At 44.2% G+C, this 22,500-nt stretch overlaps 2 protein-coding genes across 4 annotated transcripts in view; both read right to left on the bottom strand.

Annotated features, from left to right (window-relative positions):
• Positions 1 to 22,500, bottom strand: part of nebl (nebulette) — a 162,458-nt gene that overhangs the window by 2,120 nt on the left and 137,838 nt on the right. For 2 of the 3 annotated variants that reach the window (XM_078280896.1, XM_078280897.1), the window contains one exon: positions 3,312 to 3,489. In XM_078280896.1, coding sequence (XP_078137022.1) covers positions 3,312 to 3,489 — 178 coding nt within the window. Of the gene's footprint in view, positions 1 to 2,334; positions 2,428 to 3,311; positions 3,490 to 22,500 lie in introns of all 3 variants that reach the window. The other variant, XM_078280898.1, reaches the window with a different exon arrangement.
• On the bottom strand, positions 3,879 to 20,709 carry LOC144537470 (uncharacterized). The gene is made up of 13 exons (XM_078281242.1): positions 20,698 to 20,709; positions 17,659 to 17,763; positions 16,749 to 16,853; positions 15,938 to 16,091; positions 15,032 to 15,132; positions 14,729 to 14,839; positions 12,508 to 12,624; positions 12,126 to 12,230; positions 9,982 to 10,086; positions 8,492 to 8,596; positions 5,933 to 6,025; positions 4,164 to 4,256; positions 3,879 to 4,064 (listed from the first exon to the last, which is right to left on the bottom strand). The coding sequence occupies exons 1-13, from the start codon at positions 20,707 to 20,709 to the stop codon at positions 3,879 to 3,881; spliced, it is 1,392 nt and encodes a 463-aa protein (XP_078137368.1).

Below are 22,500 nucleotides of genomic sequence, written 5' to 3' on the forward strand. Positions count from 1 at the left end.
CTTCTTGACACCATCGACTGATGAAGAAGAGGCTCCTCTGCTGTGAACACACGGTGGATTTTAGAGAAACGTCAGAGTGAATGACGTGAACCAAACTGTTAAACAACACAACCTGTAAGAAGACGGTGGGAATTAGTTTTATTTGTGGATTAGAGACTTCAAAACAATGTGGAAAACACGTGCGAGTGTCTCTGACGGCGGCGCCTCCATCCTGTTATATACTGTGTCAACACGTTCTCACACTCATCTCGTAAAATATGGACGCTTGGTCAGGGGCCTTTGTCGTTCTTATTGATGCCAAAAGTCTCCTTTAGTGCTATAAGTAAACGAGCTTGGTCGGGACTATTGACGTCCCTTTAGCGCTATAAGTAAACGTGCTTGGTCGGGACTATTGACGTCCCTTTAGCGCTATAAGTAAACGTGCTTGGTCGGGACTATTGACGTCCCTTTAGCGCTATAAGTAAACGAGCTTGGTCGGGACTACTGACGTCCCTTTTGACACAGTTATGTTAAGGAAAGGGTCGTGGGTCGGCGTACGGTTCTGTGACACGCGGGAGAAAAGAAAAACACGACTACAGCAAGCGTGACAAGCGTGACGTGAACCCCGCTCTCCTGGGTGAAAGTCCTGTGTTTGACCCATCCACCCCCCCAACCAACCTCCTTACATACTCCTCTCTAAATCCTCTCTAACTGCTGCTCTCCCCGGTGCGTTACACAAACACGCTGAAAGACGCCTTTTTCGTCGCATCAGACGCTGACAGCCACTGTCCAAACGTCCTGATTTTACCAGTTCGGAGTGAGAACGGGTTGACTGTGTATATATGTCTAAAGTGAGAAAGGAAGACATGAGTGAAGATACCGGGCGTTTCGGAGCTGCTGCGGTCCCAGAGGTCAGAGGTCAGGGAGCTGACAGACTGAGCCCGGCTGTGGCTGACAGACTGCTGCGAGTGCTGACGGCTAAGTCTGCTTTCGGCCCGCTCTACAGGGCAGCCACCACCGGGAGGCAGCGCGGGGCGGAAATAAACACAAGGACGGACAACAGAAAACAAGGAGAGGAAATCAAAAGTGAGCCAAAGAAAGAGAGAGAAGGAACAAACACAGAAACATCGGAACATCTTTTCAAGGACGAGGCTCGCAACATTTCTTATTGGCAACAAATCCCACGAAAAGACTGAAACCAACAATGTGTTAGTTTGTCTGTAAAACTGTCTGACTTCCTGTCTGTGGCTCTCAGCCATGGGTGGATTATGAGAAAATAGGCCATTACATCTTTTTGTGGAGGTTTTGCATTTATTTGAAGTCTTTTTTCATCTTTTTGAAGAGGTTTTGCATCTATTTTTGAGTCATATTGGGTCGATATATGTACAAGTTTGATAGTCTCTGGGCCCCTGGGAAAAAAGCCTGAGCCCATTGGATCCTTCTGAAGATAATCTTTACACAAATCTTAGTTTCAGGAATTTCCTAAAACAGCTGCTGACTGTTAGCCTAGAAATCTAGACCACCCTAGCAGCAGCAGATGTACTTTGCAGCCAGGATCGTCTAGCAACTCTCCGTTGGTTTGCGAGCTGGAAAAACCAAACTCTGGTCAGGCCAATCACATCGTGTATAGAGTCGGTGGGCGGGGCTTATGGCTGCTGCTGCTGGTGAACAGCGTCTCTGGAAGACTTGGAGTTCAGCTTTCCTTTGAGAAAAGAACAAAGAACGGCACTGAAGTCATTCTTAAAAAAGGAAGATGTGTTCAGAGTTTAAAGTGTAATCTATCAACTAGCGTTGCTCTGATTGGTTGGAGAGCTATCCTATTGCGTGCAGAGATAATTTGAAAGACAACCGTTTATCCCGCCCCTCAGATTGAGCCCTGCCAATGGGGAGTTCCCAGACCCAACATCTTGATGAGGGTCTGGCTTGTCAAGCTAGCTGACTGTAGTTTATACCAAACAAACAGGAGGAAATATTGCATTTGTTGGGGACTATTTTCAACGTAGTAGTAGTATTAATGGCAGCTGGACGGTGTGTGTGGGACTGAGCCTGAATAAACTACAGCGTGTGTTAGTGGTGATGAAGAAACAGCAGTGTGACTCACTGATACACACACACACACACACACACACAATACAATCCCCGATCGTTTGAGGCTCTTCATGGGTTTTGTTGACAATATGAAAAATATCTATAAAGTGAACCACAAGGCGAGTGAGAATAAAACACTAAACAAAGATTGCGTTGGACCTTTCATACTGGTGTTAATTTAAACAAGCGGCGCAAGATCTGTTTCAAGCCTTGGTTGTGGTAAACTACAACAGCCTTAGTAGGAGGGGGGGGGGGCAGGGGAACTACCAGACATCCTGCGGAGGCTCTTGGACTGGATGTTGTCCTCCAGAGGGTCAAAGTCAAAGATGGAGCCGGGGTCTGTCCTCCACACCTTCAGGTCTTCAGGGAGGAGGAAGAGCTCATTTAAAGAACGACGTTTACACGGACACATGTTTAAATCACTGCTCCTGTTCAGAGGTCTGTCTCACCTCAGCAAATATCAACCAGAATGAGAATCATTTCAGCTCTAATACAAGAAGATAATTATGAAAACATAATAGATAAAACCAGTTAAGTCAAAGCCTGGATCTGTCCACTTTGCCTGAAAACAGTCAAGGTAAAAAAAAAAACATTATATCAAAAGACAAACCACTCCGGGGAAAAAAACAACCTGAAAACTCAGAGAGCAGATTAATAATGTCCTTTTCCTTTTACTTCAGCTCATTTTATGTCCCACTTAAGGAACTTCTTTTGCAGGAATTTCAGCAATGAAAAAACATAGAAATATAAACATAGAAAAACTGCAACAATACGAGCAGGGAGAAGATACTGTTCTGATCTGTGCTGGCAGCCAAAAGGCAGTTTATGGTGTTTTAGAGTTCAGAGCAGTTATTTCACATTAATAAAATGGGATTAAAGGGACTTCTGCGGCTTACCAATGATCTTACTCGACAACTCGACAATGTTTCCCGGTAAGTTACTGTTCCGTCCAGTAAATCACTGAGAAAGTCAGGATGGATTCTATAAAAGTAAACTAGCTTTCTGCCAACAATAAAAACATGTAACCTCTGCAGAAGATACGTCTCAATGCTAACACCAAGGCACAATTTCTTCTCCACACTTTCCACAGTTGAGAAAGAAGTTTCTCTGAAGCCAACAGCCATACTTTTAATTCAAGAATGAATTACTAGAAGGCTTTTATTGTGAAAGGACACTGTATGCAGGAAGTGTTGATAAAGAGTAAATAAACCCACGGTGGATGTGTGGAGTTGGGGGTCACTGACCTACGATGATGCCTCCCGGTCGTCTGTCCATCTCCATCGCCTGGGGGTGGATCCCTTTGCTGTATCCCGCCTCTGCGATCATCTGATTGGCTCTCTGGTAGCGTTCCATGCTGGGCTCGTCCAATCCTGGCGTGCTGCCTCGGCCGCGTGCCCGCTCAAAGTCCTCGTGGTACTTGGCCTGTTGGAGGGGAAAAAACAAACGCACATGTGAGTGACAATGTCACGGAAATGACAAATGTGTTAATACACACATTAGTGTTAGAAATCACACACACACACACACACACACACACACACACACACACACACACACACACACACACACACACACAGGCAAGGGAGCTTTTGGTCAGTGAGCAAATAAAACACACATGGGATGTTTTTAAATAATTTATTATCACGCACGCATGCACGCACGCACAGACACACACACACACACCCACGCACAGACACACGCACAGACACACACGCATGCACGCACAGATACACACACACACACACCCACGCACAGACACACACACAAACACACACACACTGCTGTCTGCAGTCGCTGTTAGTAGCGGTGCGTCAGCCCCGCCCGCGGTGCCACGTCACTCGTGTTAGCTCCTCCCACAGCCCTGACGGGAGCCACGGCAACCAGGCCGCTACCATGGAGACGGAGTCCTGTGACTTCCTGACACGCCTGTACTCAGGTGTGTCCAGCTCGCTGCGGCTCCGCCCCCTCATCTCCTGCAGCCCGCGCTGGTACCTCACCTGTTCACACACATGATAATTAGTTTTATATAATACACCAGTGTGTGTGTGTGTGTGTGTGTGTGTGTGTGTGTGTGTGTGTGTGTGTGTGTGTCTTGCCGAGCTGATGTTCTCCTGGTTCTGTCGGACTCTCTCCAGTTCTGGAGTCACTCCGACGCTGGAGGCCTTCACTGCACTCTGCTTGTACTTGACCTGGTAGGAAGACAGGCAGGAAACATTGAGTTTTACACCACAACCAAACTACATAATATACATAGATTTTCATTTTTTAACGGTCCGGTCCGGTCCGGTGTATGAGCTTGAACCCTTTTGATTTTCACACAAACCAGCTGAACCGGCGTTTGTAATTATGACACGTTCTGACACGGACAGCACAGTGCATTGTTGTTAGCCAAGTAAAAAATCTTGAGGTGGTTAGGAAGTAGATATTAATGATATGTAGATATTAATTATATTAATCCATCCATCCATCTTCGTCCACTTATCCGGGGTCGGGTCGTGGGGGCAGCAGCTCCAGCAGGGGACCCCAAACTTCCCTTTCCCGAGCCATATTAACCAGCTCCGACTGGGGGATCCTGAGGCGTTCCCAGGCCAGGTTAGAGATATAATCCCTCCACCTAGTCCTGGGTCTTCCCCGAGACCTCCTCCCAGCTGGGCGTGCCTCCACCTAGTCCTGGGTCTTCCCCGAGGCCTCCTCCCAGCTGGACGTCCCTCCACCTAGTCCTGGGTCTTCCCCGAGGCCTCCTCCCAGCTGGACGTCCCTCCACCTAGTCCTGGGTCTTCCCCGAGGCCTCCTCCCAGCTGGGCGTCCCTCCACCTAGTCCTGGGTCTTCCCCGAGGCCTCCTCCCAGCTGGACGTCCCTCCACCTAGTCCTGGGTCTTCCCCGAGGCCTCCTCCCAGCTGGACGTGCCTGGAATACCTCCCTAGGGAGGCGCCCAGGGTGAACCACCACCTGGTCTGCCACTCCTTTGGCACTGTCCCAGACTTCCACACAATGTTGAAGAGGCGTGTCAACCAAGACCGTCCCTCCACACCAGGAGCCTTGAGCATTTCTGGACAGATCTCATCAATCCCTGGGGTTTTGCCACTGTGGAGTTGTTTGACTACATCAGTGACTTCCGTCTGGGAAATTGACAACAATCCCCCATCATCCTCCAGCTCTGCCTCTAACATAGAGAGAGTATTAGTCGGATTCAGGAGTTCCTCAAAGTGCTCCTTCCACAGGTGGTGGGGCCCATGGGATGGAGAGATGGATGCCACGTAGCTTTTTCGGGCTGTGCCCGGCCGGGCTCCGTGGCAAACCCGGCCACCAGACGCTCGCTGATGATCCCTCCATCTGGGCCTGGCTCCAGACGGGGGCCCCGGGCTTCCTCTGGGCAGGGTCACTCCATCTCTTCCTCGGTCACTCATAGGGTTTTTGAACCATTCTTCGTATGGCCCCTCACCTGAGACCACTTTGCCAAGGGAGACCCTATCAGGAGCACAAAGCTCCAGACAACACAGCCCTCAGGTTCATAGGGACACACAAACCTCTCCACCACGACAAGGTGATGGTTAATTATATTAATAATAATTAAATAATAATTTCTTTTACATAAACAAAGACATTTGCAACATAAATCGATGCAGAAAAGGCACAAATTGTTGCATTCAAAGTCACCAGAATGCAGGAAATGAAGTGTTTTCTGGGGGACGGCCACCAGGATGCCGCCACGAACTCATTATAGATCGAGTGACAATAAGCTGCCAATAGTGACCTGACCTGGTCGCCATGACACCAGAGCTGGTCACTCTGTGTGTGTGTGTGTGTGTGTGTGTGTGTGTGTGTTATATGTGTGTGTGTGTGTGTGTGTGTGTGTGTCCCCACCGAGCTGATGTTCTCCTGGTTGCGTCGGACTCGTTCCATCTCCGGCGTATCTCTGACGGCGGTGCCGTGACCCACTTCCTCTCGGTACTGGACCTACGTTAGAGGAGCAGTACGTCAGCTTTCTACAGCTACACAATGTAGCTTTAGGAGATATTTCTAATTATTTTATATTATTATTTTTAATATTATTAAAAGAGAATTTTTTTATTACGTATATATTTTTTTATTTATTGTATATTATTTTTTAATATTGTTTTTATATTAATATATTTAATATTTTATATATTATTTTTTTATTAATTTATATGAATATTATTTTTTAATTATGTATATATGTTTTTAATTTATTATATATTATTTTAAATATTGTTTTTATATTACTATCTTTAATATTTTATATATTATTTTTTAATTAATTTATATGAATATTATTTTTTTATTATGTATATATGCTTTTAATTTATTATATATTATTTTAAATATTGTTTTTATATTACTATCTTTAATATTTTATATATATTTTTTAATTATTTTATATGAATATTATCTTTTTATATTTTTAATCCATATTTTTATTTGGAGTCATGTTTTAGCCTTAGTTTCAAACTGTTAATAAATGTTTTATTTACATTATTTTTATCCCTTCTTTTTATTTTGTTTTATTCTTTTATTTATTGATTTTTTTTAACATTTTGTTTAATTGTTGTAATTTTTAGTCTTGCAAAATTTTATTTATTGTTTATTTAATTTTTTTTTTGTCTGTGTTGTTTTATTTTTTCCATTTAATGCATTTTGGGCTGCACGTGTGTATGAAAGGTGATATGTTAATAAAGTTAAGTTTTGTTTATCAGGATCAATAACATGAAAACACACACTCATGTTCAATTATGCAAAAAAATTATTTCTTTATCACTTCCTGCAAAACCCATTGTGCATTTTTGATGTAGTATCTTTGTGCATGACTATCAGGCAGTCCTTCCAGAAAAATGTGGAGTTTTTTTGTGATTGTTTTGGGTTAAAATCCTTAATTATGCGTCACGTTTTCTTAAAAAATGTGATGGAATATATGATGGTATGGTGAAGGGTATGTGATGGATATTTATGCGATGAAAACTGCGATCAAAAACTGTGGTGTCATTGTGGCTTCATCGCGGGGTTTGCATAACGTCACTTCATAACGTCACTTCATGACGTCACTTCATGACGTCACTACATTACGTCACTTCATAACGTGACTTAATCACGTCACTTCATAACGTCACTTCATGACGTCACTTCATGACGTCACTACATGACGTCACTTCATAACGTGACTTAATCATGTCACTTCATAACGTGACTTAATCATGTCACTTCATAACGTCACTTCATGACGTCACTTAATCACGTCACTTCATGACGTCACTTCATGACGTCACTTCATGACGTCACTTCATAACGTGACTTAATCACGTCACTTCATGACGTCACTTCATAACGTCACTTCATGACGTCACTTCATAACGTGACTTAATCACGTCACTTCATGACGTCACTACATGATGTCATGAAGTGACGTCACTTCATGACGTGACTTCATGACGTCACTTCATAACGTCACTTCATAACGTCACTTCATAACGTCAGTTCATAACGTCACTTCATAACGTTCCCATGTCAACAGGGAAAATGGCTGCTCTTGTGTGAAGTAAACAACATTTTTCATCTTTCTGCTAAGATATTTGGGACTTTTTTGCAACGATAATGCGGGGATTATGACATCATGCAAGCCTGCATATTTTGTGCGGAAATCGGCAATTTATGCGGCGAAAGTGCGGCGTATTTGAAGAAATGCGGCCCATATGAATTATGCGATCGTATAATCCCGTCTTTCTGGAGGGACTGATCAGGGCAACGCAGATCTTTTTTTTATTGATTTTTAACCTTCGTGTTGTCTTCCCGTCAACCATGAACTTGCAAAACTGAAAATGAACTGTTTTTTTGCACTTTTCCGATCTTTTTGTCACTTTTTTCCATGCTTTTGGTGCTTCTTTTTAAAACCTGAGCTGGTTTAATAATAGGTTTTACACTTATTCTTGGAATTCATGGTCAACAAACCTCATTTATATCAAATTATACATATGTTTGTAGTTAAAAAGGCAGACATTATGAATTATTTTGACTCCTAGTTAAGATCAGAGGATGTTGAGTGGATCACAGATGGGTAGTTTAGTCCAGATACTGTTTTGAAACCATTTAAAAAATGGTTTTAAATGCTATAAGATTAAATAAAACACCCCAAAAATGCAATGAAAGTAATCATTAATTTTACCTGAAGAACGTTGTATGGAACCATTCATGTTATTTTTGGGCAATTTGGTTGAAAGAAACCCATATTTCTGATATAAAACACTTTATATTAAGGGTTAACACATCTCCACGCCAAGCAGAAAAAACAGATTGCTAAATTCTGCTGATTTTCATCCTGGATCACTGCTGAAAAAAGCACCTGCAGATTCCATTTAGCTGTGATGATTATTAAGTGTATCTATAAAGGGTAATGTGTGCATGTCTTTGTACATCACTGATCCTCTTGGCGTTCTCTCTGGCGAGGACGATCTCTGGCGTCTCTGTGACTGAAGACATCAGGCCTCTCATCAGCTTGGAGTCCCAGCAGTACCGCAGCTAGAGGGCGACACAGAGCTGCTGTAAAAACACACAGGCTGCGGCCCAACAGTCCAACTATATTACCTCCTACTAGTGCTGGGCGCTATGACCACACATTTGTAGCACAGTATTTTTTTAAGATTCTGGTGGTTTCACGGCACTTTCTTTCTTTTGCTTGACTGGGCCTTTATATAGGTTTATAATGGCTTATTCTACTGTCAGGAGTACATAGAATATATAAAAAACATTTCAATGTCTTCATGTTTACTCAAAGGTTTTTATTACAACATATACAATAACGTTATAAGAAGGATAGTCTATGTCCACGACCTTCTAAGGGTTGTTTTTGTCCATAAGTTGAATCCGTCTCAACAGTACAGTATTGAAGGACGAACAAAAAACTAATATTCAAAACCCCAAATTGAAAATTGAACACCTACCCAAAAAAATGAACATCCGTACAGTCAGATTCAGATCCAGCCCTACTTCTAACCAGTAAAAATATGTTTTCCAACGATTTCAGACACAATAATTCAATTGTTTGAGGCTCAAAAGGTTTTAGGTGACGACCCCCAGATCCCCCCCCCCCCAATGTTGAAACAAAACCTAGTACGTCCTTGAAGAGGACTAATGATACACAATTAGTTGTATGTCTCCTGTTGTATTGGTTTGCTGTCTTATGGACATAATGCGCTAGCCTCGTGAGAGCGTCCTGATCTGGCGAGCTCCAGTTTTCCACTCGCAGATCAGTCTGGCATCTTGAGACAGAGAACATTTGGACCAATCAGCGTTGGTTTTGAGGCGGGTTTAGGTGCGACGCAACGAGAAGCGACTGTTCAGTCTAAACAACGTGGCGGCTTCCACGGATGAGATGAGCGTAGCTATCGAGCAGGTTTGATCTGAAATAGAAAGTATTCCTTCATTGAAAGAAGAGTAAAAAACGGCACTGGAGGCTTTTCTCGGAGGAGAAGATGTTGTTGCTCTTCTCCCGACTGGTTTCAGCAAGAGTTAGATATATCGTTGATCTGATTGGTTGATTTGGCCGTCTATCACCAACATAGGTGGTGATAGACGGATGGTTTATCCAATCAGCTAACCAGGATTTTCGCCCCTTCCCAAAAGTTCTCCAACGGAAAGTTCCCAGATGGATATGCCGAGCAAATGCGAAGCAATCCATCTGGAGTCAGGTTAATAACGCGCAGAGTTAGGGTTAACCCTAACCCTAACTTTGAACGCCTCTTATGACAGCTGCCACTTAACTACTTCCGGGTCATTTTCGGCCGCAGCCCTAGTCAGCCTTAAAGGGAAAACACGGGCCATTTTAAAGCTGATCTGATCGACAGGGAGTAGAATAACAGTGTGTGTGTGTGTGTGTGTGTGTGTGTGTGTGTGTGTGTGCTCACAGAGCTGATGTGTCTCTGGTTGGCTTTGACTCTCTCCATCTCTGGTGTCTCTGACAGCAGACTGTAGCGTCCCTTCAGACGCTCCGCTTCGTGCTTATACTTCTTCTGTAAGGACACAGGGAACCAGTTAGAACAGGGGTTCTCACACTCAGTAATCAAAGCTCCGCATCTGGTTTCTATTAGTGCTGTCAAACGATTAAAATATTTAATCGCGATTAATCGCATTAATGTCATAGTTAAATCGCAATTAATTGCACTTTTTTATCTATTCTAAATGTCCCTAGATTTATTTTTGTCCCATTATTTTTTCTCATTTTAATTACAACATGGAAAAGTGGATCGGCCTGGCTTTGACGAAGGGGCGGAGAATTCGCATCAGCTGTATGATTGGCCATCAGCTGTGTACTTGGCCATCAACTGTGTACTTGGCCATCAGCCGTGTGCTTGGCCATCAGCTGTGTGCTTGGCCATCAGCTGTGTACTTGGCCATCAACCGTGTGCTTGGCCATCAGCTGTGTGCTTGGCCATCAACCGTGTGCTTGGCCATCAGCTGTGTGCTCGGCCATCAGCTGTGTGCTGGGCCATCAGCTGTGTGCTTGGCCATCAGCTGTGTGCTCGGCCATCAGCTGTGTGCTGGGCCATCAGCTGTGTGCTTGGCCATCAGCTGTGTGCTTGGCCATCAAGTGGTATTTCAGACTGGACGTGCTGTGATGATAGCTCAGTTCACAAAGACAAAACAAACAGAACCAATGGAACCATTTGGCAACTTTTTAAAAGTAAACTTTCCATTCAGAATCTTATTAGCATCCATTTCTGCGTCTCGTGCTCGCCATCCACTCAAAACGTAACGTTAGCCTACTACTCTTTGGCCGGCTCGCAAGCCCAAACTAGTGTGTGCGGCGTGCCTGTTGTTGTGTTTCCGGTCTAGCTAGATCCGGTGTGGTGTTGTAGTTTTTCTAACGTTACTAGTTGTTGCAACAGCATGTGAAAAAAACTACAACGTTTGCTAGGCCAAAAAGAACGTTAATCTTGCGATAAAAAAATTGACGCCGTTAAAATGGGTTTGCGTTAACGCCGTTAATAACACGTTTAACTGACAGCACTAGTTTCTATACAAGGTCCGGAACTATGTGGCAGAAACAACAAAACAACATTTAATCAACTCACTCATAACTTTTAAGTTTAATAAAAGGTTTTCCTGATAAACCGTAGCCTACTCTATCACTCATGCAGTGGTGCTGATACGTTTATGAACCCATGCTACAGTTGACTAAAAAGAGGAATAAAAAAATCATCTTTTGGAAATTGATCTTAATGCCTTAATTAAAAAAAATGAGGAAAAATCCAACCTTTAAGGACACCAATCTTCTTTGTGAATGAATAATGTATCGTAAATAAATAAATGTTCTTCCTTAAAATACAGGGGGCATAAGTCAGTACACCCCTATGTTAGATTCCCATAGAGTGTGATGATTTTACACACACACACACACACACACACACACACACACACCTGGCTGTAGACGTCTTTGAGGTAGGAGGCGTGCAGAAGTTCAGGAGTGTCTGTAACCGTCCCGTAGGAGTTTTCTCTGAGCTGCTCCGTCTGCTTGTAGGAACTCTGTGACACACACACACACACACACACACACACACACACACACACACACACACACCATCAGCTCATAGGTTGTTTCATAAAGCTAAATAACTTTCTTTAATTAATTTTTTCCCTCTAATTTTTCGGTTCCATATCTGGTCATCAGTCTAAATGAAAGGCACTTGATGTATTTTAAGGTTTATTATTATTATTAAAACAGAAATGTTTTAAGCCTTGATTTAAAAGAACAGAGGGTTAGATCTCAAATGTTCTTCAAGTGTATTCCAGATCTCCGGTGCATAGAAACTAAAAGCTGCTTCTGCACGTTTGGTCCTGACCCTGGAAACGGTGAGCAGGCCGGTCCCAGATGATCGGGAGAGGGGGAAACATATAACCACTAACTACAACTAAAGGGCAGCCAGATCAGTACATTTTCGTATAAAAAAAACATTTACAACAGGAAGATTTTGACTAACTTAAAGGCATACTATGTAATTTTTCCCTCACACACACACACACACACACACACACACACACACACACTTACCAGGATCTCTGAGGCTCTTTTGGCTCGTTGCATATCGAGAACGTCGGCACTCAGCTCCATGCCTTTACCGACGATGTCTGTCTCTAAATCCCTGCGGTACTCCTTCTGCAGACACACGGACAACACACATCAACACTAAAAAGTCCCATCAATTCTATCTTTTAGTGTGTGTGTGTGTGTGTGTGTGTGTGTGTGTGTGTGTGTGTGTGTGTGTGTTGTGTGTGTGTGTGTGTGTGTGTGTGTGTGTGTGTGTGTGTGTGTGTGTGTGTGTTTGTGTGTGTTTGTGTGTGTGTCTGTGTGTGTGTGTGTGTGTGTGTGTGTGTGTTTGTGTGTGTGTCTGTGTGTGTGTGTGTGTGTGTGTATGCATGTGCGTGAGTTTTACCTCGTTCAGTATCTGATTGGCATTTTTAACCCTCAGCAGCTCAGGTGTTTCCTCCAGCCCGACGCCGGATAAGCCCCGCCCCTTCACTTCCTGCTCCAGGTCCTTCCTGTACGCCTTCTACACAGACAGTGAGGGAGGGTTGGAGAACGAGTCAATACTCGTGAAATACTTTATTTCATCTCAATGATGGTCAATAATGGAAAATATGATTTTGAAATGTCACGACTTTTCCCTGTTTTCCGTGACCACCGTGATGCTTCGAGAAGAACGGTCTTTAAATGCCCAGTGTTTCCGTTATATAACGCTGCAAAAGTATTGCAATCGCTGCTTCAGAATATTATGAAATGGTGTCATGAAGTCACTCTGAGGACCAGCAACTGGAACAGTGACAGGACGTCCATCACTCGCAAAAGTCATGACAACCAAATAAACAACAGTGTGAGTTAGTAACAGCATGTGGGTGCCTGAAGAGTTACTAATGCTGCGTTCCAGACACAATGTGTATCCCGTAAGTTACGACTTCAAGTCACGACTCACGACTTGGTAGCGTCCCAGGCAAAGTCACGACAAACCCTTCTAGCTAGCGTTAGCGTTAGCTAGAGGCTACCTACCGTTGACGTTAGCTAGCGCTAGCTGATACTAGGGATTTCTAGTCGGCGACATATTTTGGGCTTAATTTAATAAACATAACCTGCAGGAGTACACAATCGTATGTGTATTGTTTTGATTACAATGTGCGGAATTACTTTACGTTGCTTATTTATGTCTATTTCTCACCGTTAATTACTGGCGTCTGTACAGCATCAACAGGGGTCGCCATTGTTGTTTATGTGTGTGTGACGTCAAAAACTGTAACGGGGAGGACAACGATCTGGTACCAGTTCACGGGGAGTAAGTTACAGGTTTAACTGCCGTTCCAGGGCGCTTTCACCGCTAGAAGGTTGTTAAAACACGAGTTAAGGAAGCCTGGAACGCAGCATAACTCGCCGTTGTTTATTTTGTTGTCATGACTTGTGATTGACGTCCTGTCACCGTCTACTGTAACTGTCATCTGCCAAAGATGAGATGTAATTGTCGCAAATGCATTATAATAATGTATCATTTGTTTTCAACCAATGGCATCATTTAGAATAATATAAATTGCATTTAGTATTATTTAGTGATTTTATTTGGTAAGAGTAAAGTGCTTTTATTTTGAAGTCTCCGCGCCTTTTGGGACGCTCGTGAGTGAGAGAGTCGGCGAGCTAACAGCAAGCGAAGCGCAGACAATTTAATGCTCCGATAAATGTTAAGGTTGTTATAGCAGATGTCAGCGATCTAAGGAAACCTCTGTTCCTTTGTGTACAGCATGCAGCCAACGAGGTATGTTGTTCTGTGTCTGTATTGGTGAGCGTTTTTTTACATGCTGCGCATGTCATTGTATGTTCATATTAAGCTAACGTGGTCTTTATTTTCTCGTTATACTGTATGTTTAGTCTTCACGGTGGATTTGGAGAAGGAGCTTCAAATAAACCTGTAGCAAGAAAGCCACTTGTGTCTGCCATTGCTTCGAGGGAATCATAGTTACAGTAGCTTGGAAGATAGTGTTAGCGGTATCTCTTTACATCTTGCCGTAGGACAGATATGGGACGCACTGTACAGAAAGCTGAGTTTCTTCTAAACATTTTGATATGAAACACATGGGGATCAGTTATATGCAAATATCTTTGAAGGTCCAGTGTGTGGGAATGTCTCCCGTCTAGCGTTGAGATCATATATCATCAACTCTCTCGCACCACGCAGTTCAAAGTACGTATCACAGCTACGGTAGCCTTCACGCTTCAAGAAGACGCTCTCTTGCTCTTTTCAATCTCCTTTTTCTTTTTCTGGGCGAAGAAGAAGACTCCTGTTCCTGAAATTTGGATTTTGAACACGTGTGATCCTCCATGTTTCCTTCTTCAAACGTGCCGGGGCCGGGAAGCTACGAGCACCTGTGAGTTTATCATGTGACAGAGAAAACGCTAAAGGTGGAGGTATATACCCACACACACACACACACACACAGGTGGTGCAGTATGTCCTGTATGTCCCTTACACACACACACACACACACACACACACACACACACACACACACACACCACCCCACTGATGGTCCCCTTGTGTCGTGCCCCTCGTAGCGCACATCACGGATGCTACGTTTGAACCCAAACCTCATCCTATCCCAGCGCTGCTGTGTTACCTCGCTCAGCAGGCTGCTAGCGTGGCAGGCTGTCAGGTATGCGGGGGTCTGGTCTGCATCCACCAGGCCTGTACCCTTAATCTGCTCCTCGTACTCCCTCCGGTACTCTCTCTGAGGGAGAGAGAGAGAGAGAGAGAGAGAGAGAGAGAGAGAGAGACAGAGAGAGAGAGAGGAGAGAGAGAGAGAGAGAGAGAGAGAGAGAGAGAGAGGGAGAGAGAGAAGCATTGTGTGAAGATAAAACCTAAAAATCTAATTATCTCTGTAGTAAGTAACGCACATAGTTGTGGTACTTCTCTGTGTTACCTCGCTCAGCAGGCTGCTAGCGTGGCAGGCTGTCAGGTATGCGGGGGTCAGGCGACACCAGGCCTGTACCCTTAATCGATCCTCGTACTCCTCGGTACTCTCTGAGAGAGAGAGAGAGAGAGAGAGAGAGAGAGAGAGAGAGAGAGAGACAGAGAGAGAGAGGGAGAGAGAGAGAGAGACAGTAGAGAGAGAGAGAGATACAGACACACAGCAGAGAGAGAGAGAGAGAGAGAGAGAGAGACAGAGAGAGAGAGAGAGAGAGAGAGAGAGAGAGAGAGACGGAGAGAGAGAGAGAGAGAGAGAGAGAGAGAGAGAGAGAGAGAGAGACAGAGAGAGAGAGAGAGAGAGAGAGAGAGAGGGAGAGAGAGAGAGAGAGAGAGAGAGAGAGAGAGAGAGAGAGAGAGAGAGACGGAGAGAGAGACAGAGAGAGAGAGAGACAGTAGAGAGAGAGATACAGACACACAGCAGAGAGAGAGAGAGAGAGAGAGAGAGAGAGAGAGAGAGAGAGACAGGAGAGAGAGAGAGAGAGAGAGAGAGAGAGAGAGAGAGAGAGAGAGAGAGAGAGAGAGAGAGAGACAGTAGAGAGAGAGAGAGAGAGAGAGAGAGAGAGAGAGAGAGAGAGAGAAGCATTGTGTGATGATAAAACCTAAAAATCTAATGATCTCTGTAGTAAGTAACACATAGTTGTGGTACATTGTGGTGCATTTTCTCAAAGGCAGAGCAGGATACCCAGGGCTCGGGTTACACCTATCACCATTTCTAGCCACTGGGGGACCATAGGCAGGCTGGGGGAGCTCACATTAATGTTAAAAAACCTCATAAAGGGACATTTTCATGCCATGGGACCTTTAAGTTTTTCTCACAGTAGTTGTCTTGTGTCACTAGTTTACAGGATATATTTCTCACTTCTGTGTGAATAAAGGCAGTAATAATAGAAGCAGCAGAGTTTCACCTCGCTTTGCATCTTCTGGGCTTCTTTAGTCACTTTGTACGTCTGAGTGTCTTCAAAGTCCATCTGAGAGCGACCTTTGTTCCTCTCATACTCCTCTCTGTACTTCACCTGAAACCACAGACACATGGAGTAGGTTTACATGCACACTTATATTCCACTATGATTCAGGTCATGTAAACACCATATTCCAGTTGGATATTCAGAATAAGACCTTCTCCAGAATATAGCATTTTCAGATTAAGACGTGTGTGATATTCTGGTATTATTCAGTTTTTAGAGGCAGTTTGTGACAGTTTACGGCCTCTTGCCTGTTTACGGCCTACAGTCAGCTCTGTGCGTTGCTATGTTTGCTGGTCACAAACCAAGCAGCCGGCAGTTTGCAGGGCTGCAGACCCGATGGGAAGGAGAAACACAGCTAGGTTTAAACATTATCAAAGATTTGGACATCAGCAGGTTTTTGAAGATGCACAAACATCACGTTAAAGGAATAAAGGAGGGAGGCTGTGTTCAAACGCTCCAACAAGTCCTCCGCCCACGGAAAACTTCCTATTTTTCCACAGCTGGATGTAAACGGGACTGTTAGTGGAACATTCACAGTCATTAGCCGTGTTAACAGCTTAGTCGGAATATCGTCTTTTTTTTCGAAATAAGGGCAAAAACTGAATGCTATGTGCATGTAAACATAGTCAGTGATTGACTCCTAACCACGGAGAGAGAGAGGACATGGGCAGCAGAGGAAGAGGCAGCATGAGTGTGTGCAGTCACCTGGCTGTGCAGCACTGCGTTCTCCCTGTGGTGGAGCTGTTCAGCCGTGTCCAGAGCCGTGTGGTACTGAGCCTTCGCCTGCTTGTACTCCTTCCTGTACTCCACCTGAACACACACACACACACACACACACACACACACACACACACACACACACACACACACACACACACACACACACACACACACACATAAAAGGACAAAGTCACTCTCACAAATAATAAAAAAAGACACATACATACTCAGTCTGCTATATTATATATATTATATATATGAGAAATTACTTATTATTACTTGTTCCCCCCTACCCACCCAACACACACACACACACACACACACACATAGTGCGTCTCACTATCTTTGTGGGGACCCGTCATTGACATAATGCATTCCCTAGCCCCTTCCCCTAACCTTAACCATCCCAACTAAATGCCTAACCTTAACCCTTACCCTCACCCTCACCAGAACCTCATTCTAACCCTAATCCTAAAACCAAGTCTTAACCCACAAACAGACCTTTAACCTTGTGGGGTCCAGCATTTTGGCCCCACAAAGCTGTCTGGACCCCACAAGTATACTGGACTCCCGGTTTTTGGACCCCACGAATATAGTTCAACAAGCCCACACACACACACACACACACACACACACACACACACACACACACACACACACACACACACACACACACACAGTGTAACCCAGCCCTGGTGTGTTGTCTCTGACTTTCCCATATCTGTTGTTTATGTGTTTATGTGTTATGTCATTTTTTCCTTTTTCGAAACTTGTCGGGAATCTGTTTCATGTTCACTTTAAAACGGAATTTGCCCGTTTGGGATAAATGAAGTAGTTTGAACGTGTGTAAGGACACGGTGTTGTGTGGTGAAGCCGGCGAGCGGCGGTGTCGTACGTTGCTCTGCAGCTTGCTGGCGTGCAGAACGTGCTCCAGCTGCAGGAGGTTGGGCAGGTCTGCAGAGCCCTCGGCTCTCTGGCTCTGCTTGGTTTTATACTTCACCTGCAGGACAGAAAACAAGTGGCCACGTGAGGGTTGAAGACATATAGCTCTTTTCACGGGATTTTTACGCCATTAAAAAAGGTTTCATTTTAAAAGCATAAATCATGTCTGGGCGTGCTGGTCTTACAGGGAGGTGTGTTCAGGTGCATTCTGGGCGTGCTGGTCTTACAGGGAGGTGTGTTCAGGTGCATTCTGGGCGTGCTGGTCTTACAGGGAGGTGTGTTCAGGTGCATTCTGGGCGTGCTGGTCTTACAGGGAGGTGTGTTCAGGTGCATTCTGGGCGTGCTGGTCTTACAGGGAGGTGTGTTCAGATGCATTCTGGGCGTGCTGGTCTTACAGGGAGGTGTGTTCAGGTGCATTCTGGGCGTGCTGGTCTTACAGGGAGGTGTGTTCAGGTGCATTCTGGGCGTGCTGGTCTTACAGGGAGGTGTGTTCAGGTGCATTCTGGGCGTGCTGGTCTTACAGGGAGGTGTGTTCAGGTGCATTCTGCGTGTTGAGTATAACGTTCTGATGGTGTTCTTTCATATTATTTAAATCAGGGGCCTTCAACGTCTTTTAAGCCAAGGACCCCTTAACTGAAAGAGAGACGGAGCAGGGACCCCCTACTACATATACTGTATAAAATGAAGTTACATATGGGGCCTATAATAACGTGTAGGGCGGTCTAAAGCCTTCATATATTTTACAATTCTTTTGCAGAGAATACTAAGCTATTAAAATAATAATTGTTGGCATGACTTTATAAATCATGTTTCAATGCTACACAGTGGAAATGTGGCTCAGGGAATCGTTAGGATGAACTGTATCTGTGGATGGTTACCTTAGTGACTACCTTACCTACAGGCCAGTTAGCCTATCATCAGTGAGGATTTATATTTGCTAATAAAACTTTCAAACATTTACAATAATTTGGAGGCCCCCCTGCAGTGACTCTGAGGACCCCCTAGGGGGGTCCTGGACCCCCTGTTGAAGATCTCTGGTTTAAATGATGTGCAACACTTCCTCTTTAAAGCACACTATCTTTAAAACTATTGGTATAGGCTATTAAATGAATGACCACCTATTTTGAAAATCTTTTAAAGCTTGTGTGATGTGAATATTGTTCTAGTTTCTTCTCTCCTCTGACAGTGAACTGAATATCTTTGAGTTGTGGACAAAACAAGAAACTACGCACTTTAGCTTTATATCACTTCTCAAAACACATTATTATAGACTTCATGCGACGCTGTCTTTTTACCGTCTTTGATCGTCTTTTCTTAGCATCTTTTTTCATTTCATTTGTCGTTTTACTGTTCTTTAAAGGTGTCCCATCTTCTATTTCCACTGCTACAATGACGTGTATATCTGTGAGCTTGTGTGTGGTTTTGTCTCTTCTGCCCAAGCGCTTTGTAAACTGTTGTTTTTAAAGGTGCTATACAAATAAAGTTGATTATTTTATTGGTTTGTGGACCGCAGTTTTGAAGCCTCGAGTTTGGCATTTTGGCCATCGCCATCTTGGTTTTTTGGAGCCAGAAGTGACCAAGAGGGCAGAGCTTGGGAGGAGCAGGGATGGATCTGACTTAAGGCTCTTATACACTAGACGCAGCCCAGCTGGTGCGTGCAAATGTGACGTCATGGGATCGCCGTGACTATTTATACCCGCGTGGTGCTCGTGACACTAGTTGCAGTCTTCTCCTGAACAGAGGTGGCGCTAATGAGGAAAGGCTACCGACGTTGCTCTTTCTACGGACTAGAAGAAGAAGAAAAAGGTAAACAATGGCAGAACTGGCAGCAGCATTGACGTCAATGCTTCCATTTGATTGGATGAGCTACTTGGTGGGATCAAGCCTTTCATTCACCATAAAAGAACTCATCTTAACCCAGGAAGTTTACAAGAGAGACCTGCAGTCACTCTGAGAGTCCTGGCATCCGGTTGTCGGCGAACTCGTTCAGGCCTCCCGTTACCGCTTTGTCGCGCGCTGCTGAAAAAAAACGACCTCTGCTCGCGCACCATAAATCGGACGCGCCGGCAGGATATTGCGTCATTTTGACGTCATGATGATGCGTCCAGTATAATTCACGTTTGAGAAGCCAAAGACGTGTCAATCACAAGGTAGACACGGCCCGAAAACATCCCCTGCTTTATCGTCTGTTTTAAAATAAATGGGAGCATCATTTACTAAATGAACATCATGCTGTGTTGAAGAAGACTTGAAACTAGTGATTGAGACCATAAACTCATTATGAAAATGTTTACTGAGGTAATAAATCAAGAGAGAAGTCAGCTCATTTTCTCATAGACTTCTATAGAAACAGACTTCTTGTTGGAGCCAGTGGAGTCTCCCCCTGCTGGAAGTTACAGAGAACGCAGCTTTAAGGGGCTTCAGCGTTGGCTTCACTTTTCAGACTGGGAATTCCTGCTTGATTAAGCCAGTGGTTGAACCGTCTGCTTCATTTGTTTTCATCTAAAATTAGGACTTTGTGGCTGAGTGTCGAACAGATAATCCATCCTCCAGGCTTCAAAACTTCAGAAAACACTTCAGCTTTTCTCACTGATTTGGTCCAGATTGAGCCGCTTTGCCAAAATTCTTTCACGAACTAACCTGCATTCATTAAGCTGCCTGTGCATCACGATGCCGAGAGTCTGAAAAGCAGCGATCCTGAACTCCAGGCAGCGTTCAGCACAACAAGCTGTTACATAACACTGTGAAGTGGAAAGGCTCTTCTCTGTGGCTGTGTGGGCAACGAGCGGACTAAAACTGAACCATGGCTGCATCTGTGTGTGTGTGTGTGTGTGTGTGTCTGTGTGTGCATCTCTGTGTGTGTCTATATGTGTGTGTGTGTGGCTGCATGTTTGTGTATGTTTTTGTGTATATGTGTGTGTGTGTGTGTCCGCGCGTGTAGCCTCTTCAACTTCTCCAGCTCTCATCCTACAATCTCTCTCGTTTGCCTTACAAAGGTTGCCATGGTTACGCCCACACAACAGAGTGTGAGTCAAAGTAAATGAGACACACACACACATACACACACACACACACACACACACACTCGTCCAGTTTTTTCCTCTTGTTTATCTCGATGGTTGAAAAGAAAAGAAAACTTGATTCTTTTTTATGACTTCTGGTTAGGATTACGTTGCAGCGCGGTCATTTATGTCGACCATACACTAGCAGACTGTGAAAAGATTTTGAAAAGACTAAAGTGTGACACCATCTCACATCTAAAGACAATCTGTCATAGTGTCACTGGTGAGGCTGTACTGGAGGTATATGTGCGTGATGAGCTCACCTGACTGGCCAGAGCAGCAGCAGCCTGTGTGTGTTTGAAGGAGAGACAGTCCAGCGGGTTGTAACGAGGACGCTGGCCCTTTAAATGTCTGTCAAAGCTCTCCTTATACTTCACCTGCGGGAGAGACAGAAAGAGGTTAACCTGTGTGTGTGTGTGTGTGTGTGTGTGTGTGTGTGTGTGTGTGTGTGTGTGTCACACACCTGGCTGGCCAGCTTTGAAACCTCCTTGGCGTGCTGGATGTCAGTTCTGGCCAAAAGAAAGCCGTCACTGTAAACTTGCTGCTTGGTGTTACTCTTATAGGCTACCTGTGGAACTCACACACACACACACACACACACACACACACATTAAATGGATACACGCTCATGCTGCTATCTTGAAAAATTAAAGAGAGATTATACTTGTTCCAAATGTTTGACTCTCTCTGTCTGTACACACACACACACACACACACACACACACACACACACACACACACACACACACACACACACACAGCTTGCAGACCACTCTCACATAACGACAGTTCCGTGTTAACAGCAGAACGTTTTCTAGAATTAATCATCATTCATAATTAATCAGTGGTTCCACTCAGAGAACAGCTGGTGAATGGGACAGTTGTCATGGAAATTAATGTTGGATGGGACGTAGTTACATGTTCAGATACACACACACACACACACACACACACACAGACTCACGTTGCTGGCCAGTTTGGCGGCGTTGGTGGCGTTGACGATGTCAGCTCTGTCTGCCACCAGGTTGTAGTGATGAAGCTCCTCTTTGCCTTTCCTGTAGCCGACCTGAGAGCAGCAGAGGCCGTTAGGAAACAACAACAGGACGAAGGGAGAAGAAGGGAGGCAAATTAATAAAACGCATGATTAAACATTTGTTGAAAAATACTAGAGTTAGCCAAAAATCTGTTTTTCATCCATAGTCCCCTGGCCTCGATGTTAAAAAAGGCTTTTTAAAATACATGGAAACAAGATTCAAGATTCAGTACTTTATTGCCATACAACTAAGTTGCTAGGAATTTGATGCAGTGTGCTCATTACAAAAAAAACAAAGCCGTGTAGATGTAGCCTGAATCTGAGGTTTTTTGAGGCAGGAGAAGAGAGCGTTAATAATAAGTTAATAAGTTAAGTCAATAATGAAGAAGTGATGAAATGTAAGCATGTGTGACAGTTTCAGTGTCTTTAAAACCGAGTATTGGTCAAATGTTCCTGGGTTGATGATGAAATGTTAGCACTGAACTCCTCACAGAGGAGCTGTTTTTAGTCTGGATGCTGCCCACACAATCACACAGCAACGTGTTACATAACGCCATGGTTTTAGTGTTATTACACCAAAGAGTACAGTCTGTGTGTGTCTGTGTGTGTGTCTTTGTGTCTGTGCGTGTGTGTGTGTGTGTATTTACATCACTCTGGTTCTTGTTGACCTCCATGGCGTGCTCTACCTCCGGCAGAGTTT

Source organism: Sander vitreus, chromosome 22, assembly GCF_031162955.1.
Source record: "Sander vitreus isolate 19-12246 chromosome 22, sanVit1, whole genome shotgun sequence".
In the NCBI taxonomy this organism is placed as follows: domain Eukaryota; kingdom Metazoa; phylum Chordata; class Actinopteri; order Perciformes; family Percidae; genus Sander; species Sander vitreus.